General features: G+C 35.2%; 1 protein-coding gene across 4 annotated transcripts in view; it reads left to right on the plus strand.

Annotated features, from left to right (window-relative positions):
* The window catches only part of efr3bb (EFR3 homolog Bb (S. cerevisiae)), a 46,027-nt gene that overhangs the window by 34,260 nt on the left and 3,027 nt on the right, over positions 1-8,740 (plus strand). For 3 of the 4 annotated variants that reach the window (XM_016230878.1, XM_016230876.1, XM_016230879.1), the window contains 10 exons: positions 395-470; positions 618-779; positions 1,771-1,902; positions 2,006-2,073; positions 3,264-3,391; positions 3,838-3,929; positions 4,338-4,386; positions 4,528-4,634; positions 4,760-4,809; positions 4,903-5,422. In XM_016230878.1, coding sequence (XP_016086364.1) covers positions 395-470; positions 618-779; positions 1,771-1,902; positions 2,006-2,073; positions 3,264-3,391; positions 3,838-3,929; positions 4,338-4,386; positions 4,528-4,634; positions 4,760-4,809; positions 4,903-5,008 — 970 coding nt within the window. In that variant the 3' untranslated portion in view covers positions 5,009-5,422. Of the gene's footprint in view, positions 1-394; positions 471-617; positions 780-1,770; positions 1,903-2,005; positions 2,074-3,263; positions 3,392-3,837; positions 3,930-4,337; positions 4,387-4,527; positions 4,635-4,759; positions 4,810-4,902; positions 5,423-8,740 lie in introns of those variants that run through there. The other variant, XM_016230877.1, reaches the window with a different exon arrangement.

Raw genomic sequence — 8,740 nt, forward strand, 5'->3', positions numbered from 1 at the left:
TAAAATATATATATATTTATATAGATATTTATTTATTTGTATTAATATATATATATATATATATATATATATATATATAAATAAAACGAATTAAACTTTTTTTTATAATCGTATTTAATAAAATCAAATTGATGTAACCAAAACCATGTAGGTGGGGAAATAGTATTAACCAACATTAATACCTTTTCACTACCTCATCAAAACCTAATTGATCAAATCATGCCTTGCGCTACATTAATTGAATATTCAGTTTCAATTAGATTGTCCAAAAGAAGGTAAATGCGTTAAAATTTGCAGGTGATTTGACTATCGATAACAGAATCAAAATTCCTCTTTATATAACAAACATAGTTTTACTATGGTTTCATGATGTGTTGCTTTTTTCCCCATACAGTATCATCTCTGATATCTCTGTGCTTAAACTCAAAGTGGACAAGTGCTCACGCCAAGACAACCTCTTCATGAAGAAGGTACAACATCCCTCTAATCAGTTCTCAACATCCTGTTGTCATTATTATTCTGATGTGAATCAGTGCTTTTGTTGGGTATGCATCAGAGAACGCATGCATGTCTGAATGGTTTTAAGTGTTTTGACAGCGCTATCTCTCTGTTTTTAGCATGCACAGCACCTGTATAGACACATCTACCTGTGCAGTAAGGAACAGAGCAGCGTGCAGCCTCACTTTGAGAAGCTCTACTCACTCCTGGCCCTCATCAGCATGGAGCTGGCCAACGAAGAGGTGGTGGTGGACCTGATCCGTGTGGCGCTCGCTCTGCAGGTGCACCCTCATTGTGATTACACTCTTAAAGTCACCATGAAATAAAGTTTAGGTTTAGTGGCTTTTAGTATGTATGTCTTAGCCTTAAGGTTATCTATAATCTAGTGTGCTCCTAATTGACAAGGCAGCATTAGATGTTGCAGAAATTCATTACCTCCATGTATTTCACACACAATAGTTTGAATGATACCCAAATTCACTCTGGTGATGTCTAATCTTCTATATTATGCATCTAGGGAAGCGTTTAAGTCTGATATGAATCAGCTCTAGATATACAGCAGGGTCACTTAATCCGATAAGGCAACATTAGACGTTACCGAAATCAGTTCTCTCCCTCTGTTTCTCACACAATGGCTTTAATGTTACCCAAATTCACTTAGGTAATTTCTAACCTTTTCTATTTGATATCCTATGAAGCATTTTACAGTTGTGGAAATATAGCAGGGTCACCAAATCCAACAAGGCAGCATGAAAATGTACCAAAATCTGTCACTCTCCTCTATTTCACACACAATGGCTTTACTGCTACCCAAATATACTCTGGTGATGTCTAGCCACCAGTATTTTATATCTTAAAAACAACTTTGCTCTGATATGAACAGCTGCAGATATACAACTGGGTCACCAAACCTTACAAGGCAGGATTTGAGAAATAAGTTATCTCCCTCTATTTCACACAGAATTGAATGCTACCCACATTCACTCTGTTTATGTCTAACCTCCTCTATTTTATATCCAGGGAAGCATTTTAGTCTGATATGAACAGCTGCTCACATTCAGCAGGGTCACTTTATCCGACAAGGCAGCATTAGATGTTACCGAAATGAATTATCTGATTTTCACATGATTTTCACCTCTATTTCACATGGAAGGGTTTTAATGTTACCCAAATTCACTCTGGTCTAGTTTTTTGTTTCGTCATAAACTATATGGTTCAGTGGAGATGTATTTCAGTATTTTTTCTAATCTTCTTGTGTCGCTTTCTGTCCAGGACTTGGCTCTGAGCAGTGAGGAGACGCTACCGGTGTATAACCGCTGTGCTGTTCATGCTCTGTCCTCTGCTTACCTCAATCTCATCAGTCAGCTCACCACAGTGCCAGCGTTCTGCCAGCACGTTCATGAGGTCAGTGCCACTCTGGAGTCTCTGTACTTACTAACAGTTTGTTCTCATCAACTGTATTTGAATTAAAATTGTACATGCATAAATTGTATAAACCTTTTTGCAGGTGATTGAAATGAGACAAAAAGAAAGTCCTTACCTGTTACCTGAGGATGTCTTCATTGAAAACCCAAAGTAAGACAAACTATGAGTCATCGGAATTGTTTTGTTTAATGATATATATTATGTTCTATTATTCAGCAAGGATGCATTCAATTGACCAGAAGTGACAAGAAAGATATTTATAACGTTTCAAAAGACTTCTATTTTTTCTAATCTTCTTGTGTCGCTTTCTGTCCAGGACTTGGCTCTGAGCAGTGAGGAGACGCTACCGGTGTATAACCGCTGTGCTGTTCATGCTCTGTCCTCTGCTTACCTCAATCTCATCAGTCAGCTCACCACAGTGCCAGCGTTCTGCCAGCACGTTCATGAGGTCAGTGCCACTCTGGAGTCTCTGTACTTACTAACAGTTTGTTCTCATCAACTGTATTTGAATTAAAATTGTACATGCATAAATTGTATAAACCTTTTTGCAGGTGATTGAAATGAGACAAAAAGAAAGTCCTTACCTGTTACCTGAGGATGTCTTCATTGAAAACCCAAAGTAAGACAAACTACGAGTCATCGGAATTGTTTTGTTTAATGATATATATTATGTTCTATTATTCAGCAAGGATGCATTCAATTGACCAGAAGTGACAAGAAAGATATTTATAACGTTTCAAAAGATTTCCATTTTAAATAAATGCTATTCCTCTGTTATGCGTATTCTATACATCAAAGAATCCTGAACAAAAATCACAATTTACACAAAAATATATATGAAGCAGAACAACTGTTTTCAACATTATAAGAAATGTTTCTTGAGCAGCAAATCAGCATATTAGAACAATTTCTGAAGGATCATGTGACACTAAAGACTGGAGTAATGATGCTAAAAATTCGGCTTTGCATCACAGGAATAAATTACGTTTTCAAAGAGAATTTAATTTTTGTACAAATATTTCAAAATATTGTTTTTACTGTATTTCGGTCAAATAAATGCAGTCTTGGTGAATACAGGAGACTTCTTACAAAAACATTTTAAAAATCTACAAAATTTTGAGCGGTTGACGTATGTATGTATGTATGTATGTATGTATGTATGTATGTATGTATGTATGTATGTATGTATGTATGTATGTATGTATGTATGTATGTATGTATGTATGTATGTATGTATGTATGTATGTATGTATGTATGTATGTATGTATGTATTTATTTATTTATTTATATGTATGTACATCATAAATTATGATTTGCTTGTACTCTGTTGATTTCCCAGGATTCCTAAGACACTGGAGAAGCTGGAAGGAGAGCTGTTGTTTCAACAGGCCAAGATCACTGAGGTTCTTGGTGGCAGCGGCTATAACACTGAGCGACTAGCTACACCTTATGTCCCACAGTTCACAGGTGCATAGATGAGCATTTTGTGCCACATCATACACCACGTAAAAATGTCTCTGGTCTTTTTGTGCACAAAATTATTATTGTACACAATTATCATGCACCAATCAAATCCCAATGGATAACTTGTTCTTTATTGTTACCCACTGAATTTTTTTTTTTCACTTGAAAATGTCACAACACACTCTAAATGTACTGTGTGTGCCTTTTATGTGGTTTTCCAGAAAACAATGAAATTCGTGTTGTCGCTATTGTAGATAAGCAGCCTTGTAACACTCCAAAGAGAAAGGAAAATTTTAAATCGCATCATATGACCCCTTTAAGACATTTGCATTGAAGATTAACTGATTAGCTTTAGTCTGATTAGCTTTAGACTAAAGTTGTTTCTGCTTATTAGCCGCCTGACAGATAGATCGCATAAACAGTTGATTAATTCCACGCTCTTCCCTTAGATGAGGACCGGCTGTCAAAAAGAAAGAGCATTGGAGAAACAATATCTCTTCAGGTGGAGGTAGAGTCCAGAAACAGTCCCGAGAAAGAGGAGGTAAATGAAAACATAAAAATATACAACACTCACAGACACATTTGGTGTGTTTAAACTTTAATGAAGGCATTACAGGGACATTTATGAACACGTTTTTCTGGTGAGGATTAACATCTTACTCAAGGACTTGGTTTAAAGAGGTTTTTTTTATGAGGACAATTTCGGAAATTTGTCATTCACAGGTATAGCAAAACAAACCCACTCACACAGTTATCTAGTTAAATTTAAGAAGACACAAAATAGACAGTTATTTTTATAATAAGGTACCACAGACTAATCCTAACTTATATATGATTTATATAGTTTAACAATATAATATTTTCTGGTTATCCCCAGAATAAGGTTTTATCAGATATAGTTGAATTATGGGAACAGTATTGTTCTGATGTTTGTTTTGTTTCCCTACAGAGAACACCAGCTGAAGAAATCACATTTGAAACACTAAAAAACGCCATTGGTAGGTTGATTTAATGAGAATTAGACTTAGACTAAATTGTCCCTCCAGATATTTCCAGAACCTGCATGCAATCGTTTGCACATTATTGCTTTGTTAACTTACCCTTTGGCTGAACAGTGTTAATATGTGTGTATTCTCCAGTGGATAGTGTAGGCGTGGAGGAACAGGAGAAGGAACGCAGGAGACAGGTGGTTGAGAAGTTCCAGAAGGCCCCCTTTGAGGAAATAGCTGCCCACTGTGGTGCCAGAGTAAGTTAACTTGTTGCACTTTTCCTTTTATTTCATGAAAATGTATGCCGTTGTTGTCTTCTCCCACACTGATCAGCTCAATATTGTAATTTTGGGCTAATACTCGTTCTTCTGTTTCCTCCCAGGCTACAATGCTGCAGAGTAAACTTAATCAAATCTTTGAAATCACGATTAGGTAGGTTGCAGCACGGCTCATTTCAAACGTCAGCCGTCTCTCTGAAAGATATGTGCTGATAAATCTTATCTTTTCACTCTTTCTTGCTTGCAGGCCTCCTCCCAGTCCATCTGGAACCATCACATCAAGTTACGGCCAAACCCAGAGTCGCTCTGTCCCCGTTTATGAGATGAAGTTCCCGGACTTGTGCGTTTACTAGTGCAGCTCACCTCAGGATTCAGGAACCTTCAGGCAGGCAGAGGTACAGAGAGCTGGAGGGTTTTAGGTATTAAATTATATTTTGATGTTTTTTAATAGAGGAAAAATAAGAGGTCAGCCCTCCTCTGTCCTGCAACCCTCATCGCTGTATTGTCCCCTGTTCCCCTGACTACACTGTGACTGTAGACAGTTCACCCATTGAACTACTGGAAGGATTTTGAACATTTGGATTCCTGAGTTGAGTTTTCCCCATTTACAAATATTTTCCACATATTCATTGATACTTTGCACTTCTATAATAAAATCAGCTACCATAAATAAGTATTTGCAGCAAAAACCCAACTCAACAGGGGCGCAAAAAACATTTTTAACAAGAGCATACCTGGGTCATATTTCACCCTTAAAATCAAAAGAAATAAAAAAATAAGTTATATTTTGTATAAAGAAAACTTTAGTAACTTTAGTACCATTAAGATTTTTTTTACATTGTGACATTATTTTCATGACAATCAAGCACATTTAATATGAAAATAAAAATATTTAAATTGTAAATTATTTATACATTAGGAATTTTTATAATGTCTTTAATTATGCTTATTGCAATGCTGATTTCATAAAAAAATCATTGCATTAGTTATTGTTTATTGTAATAATATATATATATATATGTATACAATATATATTTTATAATATACAATATATATATATTATATATATTGTTTATTGTAATATATATTGTAATACTACAGTAATTACTACAAAATTAAATTTACATTAAATTAAAAAAACATTACAATATTACATATATATAATTATTTTTATTTTTTTTATTGTAGAGTGAATTGTGACCATATTCACCTTTGTTCTTTTTAAAGTGGAGTTTCATAGTTCCGTATTGAGAAAAAGGGGAAACTGTCATCATGATACATTTTGACAAGACGAACAACATACCTTTCTACTTAGAGATTACGTGCAATCAGTATAAATGAGGCTCATTTGTTGCTCTCAAATAATTTTTACTTGGTGCTAATTTCTGTTCCTAGTAGTTTGAGTCTTTAGTAAATGAACTTTTTATTGTTTCTTCAAGCATTGGTAGCTTGTTTATCACAGCGATCTGCAGTCTGTAGATATCTGGCATTCAGATCACTGGAAGTGACGTCTGTCTTGCTGTCTGCTTGTGTTTACATGCTAAGCACAGTTGTTTCAAAGTGGTATTAAGGAGCTCCGGTGCTGAAGGAACTAATTAATTAGCACTTTTTTATTTATCTAACCATACTAATTTGCTTAGCATCTGTAACCTGCTTACGTCGTGCTTATTTTTTCTTGTAGCATCAGACAATTTTTTTAATTATTTTTATTTTGTAAACACAAGCATCATTTTTATTGTGTGTATAAAGTTGCATATAAGATCTATAAATATATGTAAATAATTGTTTATTCATTTTAGATCGCTCTGGTTTGGGTCATTGTCTGAATGAGAGTGTGTATGTGTGTGTATTTCCCCATAAAGAACTAACCAGCATGATGTCTCCAGCGATGGAGTTTTGGTTCCTTGCCACTGTCGCCTTTGGCTTGCTTAGTTGGGGAAACTTCATTTCTAACATTATTGTCGACTTGATTGCTGAGCTGGACGATGACTGAGCTGAATCGGATCTGGCCAATTCAATCTGATTGACTTGGTTACATGTGACTTTTTTTATTCTGATTGTGCTTCTAGTCCTATTACGATCGGATTAGTAGGGTCCATGTAAACGCAGCTATTGATGAACTGACTTTAATTGAAAAATTGAGTGTTTATTATTGTCCTCTTGCATTATGTTTTTCTGTTTAATACTGTGTAAAGCTCCTTTGACACAATCTGTATTGTATAAAGTGCCATATAAATAAAGATGACTTGACTAGTATGGAAAAAAAATGCTGTTGAAGTCAGTGGTTACCGTCATCGGTTTGGTTACCAACATTATTCAAAATATCTTCTTTTGTGTTCAGCGGAAAGAAAAAAACAGGTTTGGAACAAGTAAATAATGGCAGAATTTTCACTTTTGGACCAGAGCCAGGAGGCCAAGTATGAAAGCAGATTAAATAAATATTAATTTGTATTACACAGACAGAGCAGTAGATATTTTAACAATCCAATGAAAATTAGATACCTAAACGGTAAATGCTGTAATGCCTGTAGTCAGTACTGTCTTTGTCACAGAAGTAGACAGCTGTTCTTGTCCTGAGTATTATTAGTATTAAATGCATTTGCTGTTTAAATATAATTATTCCCTTAAAATGTATCTGAAGTATAGCTCTTGCCCCGATTATATCACTGAAGTCCTGTAAATGCTCAGTAGCTCTAAACGCATCTCACATTTCTTCAGCATTGTAGTTAAGTAATGAATTTAATGTTTGTGAGAATATTAATTTCTGGGCTGTGACATGTCAAAGTTAAGTCATTTATTATAACCTCTCTGCAACTCAAGTGTCATTTCTGGTGTAACTGGAGTCTTGAAATGGAGTGAGCTGTTCATGTGTAGCATTGATGAAATATCAGTTACAGTGTCTCCGTTTCATTTTTAAGTAACTATGTCTGGATGAAATTTTTCCTCATAATTTGTTTGTGGTTAAACTGCAAATAGACAATAAAACATTTTCGATACAACGCAGTGTGCGCATTTGCAATTTTTCTCTGAAAGCTTTGAAATGGGACTGGTTTTAACGTTTAAAGTTAGGGGAGCTGAAACAATCCAGAGGACATTTTATTGCTCAAAGGTTTCGTTTTTGCAGAATTAATCAGATTAATTTGGTCTTGGAAGAGTTTGATGAGAAATGTTTGAGCTTGAGTTATGGCCAATACTATAATGTATTAAGTTATTAAAAATCTGTATGGTTTTGCTTGTTCTTCTTTTTAGTAAAACATTTTAACATTTTATATTAGACATCAAAACATAATATACAGTAAAAATGATAGTGTTTCTTCTGGTAAACATAAAATTTGAAGTATTGAAGTATGTTGGTAACCAGACAGTTGACATTAGCCTTTGACTTTCATACAATGACCATAGTAATGGCCAGAGGAGAACTGGCCCCTTGCCTGAGCCTGGTTTCTCCCAAGGTTTTTTTTTCTCTCCATTCCTGTCACCGATGGAGTTTTGGTTCCTTGCCACTGTCGCCTTTGGCTTGCTTAGTTGGGGAAACTTCATTTCTAACATTATTGTCGACTTGATTGCTGAGCTGGACGATGACTGAGCTGAATCGGATCTGGCCAATTCAATCTGATTGACTTGGTTACATGTGACTTTTTTTATTCTGATTGTGCTTCTAGTCCTATTACGATCGGATTAGTAGGGTCCATGTAAACGCAGCTATTGATGAACTGACTTTAATTGAAAAATTGAGTGTTTATTATTGTCCTCTTGCATTATGTTTTTCTGTTTAATACTGTGTAAAGCTCCTTTGACACAATCTGTATTGTATAAAGTGCCATATAAATAAAGATGACTTGACTAGTATGGAAAAAAAATGCTGTTGAAGTCAGTGGTTACCGTCATCGGTTTGGTTACCAACATTATTCAAAATATCTTCTTTTGTGTTCAGCGGAAAGAAAAAAACAGGTTTGGAACAAGTAAATAATGGCAGAATTTTCACTTTTGTGTGAACTGTTATCTGCTTCCAACATGAATTAATTCGGACCAGAGCCGATCCTCCCTATACACAAAATATGCAAGCTGCATAGGGCCCCCGAAAC

Source organism: Sinocyclocheilus grahami, unplaced genomic scaffold (genome assembly GCF_001515645.1).
Source record: "Sinocyclocheilus grahami isolate Dianchi unplaced genomic scaffold, SAMN03320097.WGS_v1.1 scaffold378.1, whole genome shotgun sequence".
Classification (NCBI taxonomy): Eukaryota; Metazoa; Chordata; class Actinopteri; order Cypriniformes; family Cyprinidae; genus Sinocyclocheilus; species Sinocyclocheilus grahami.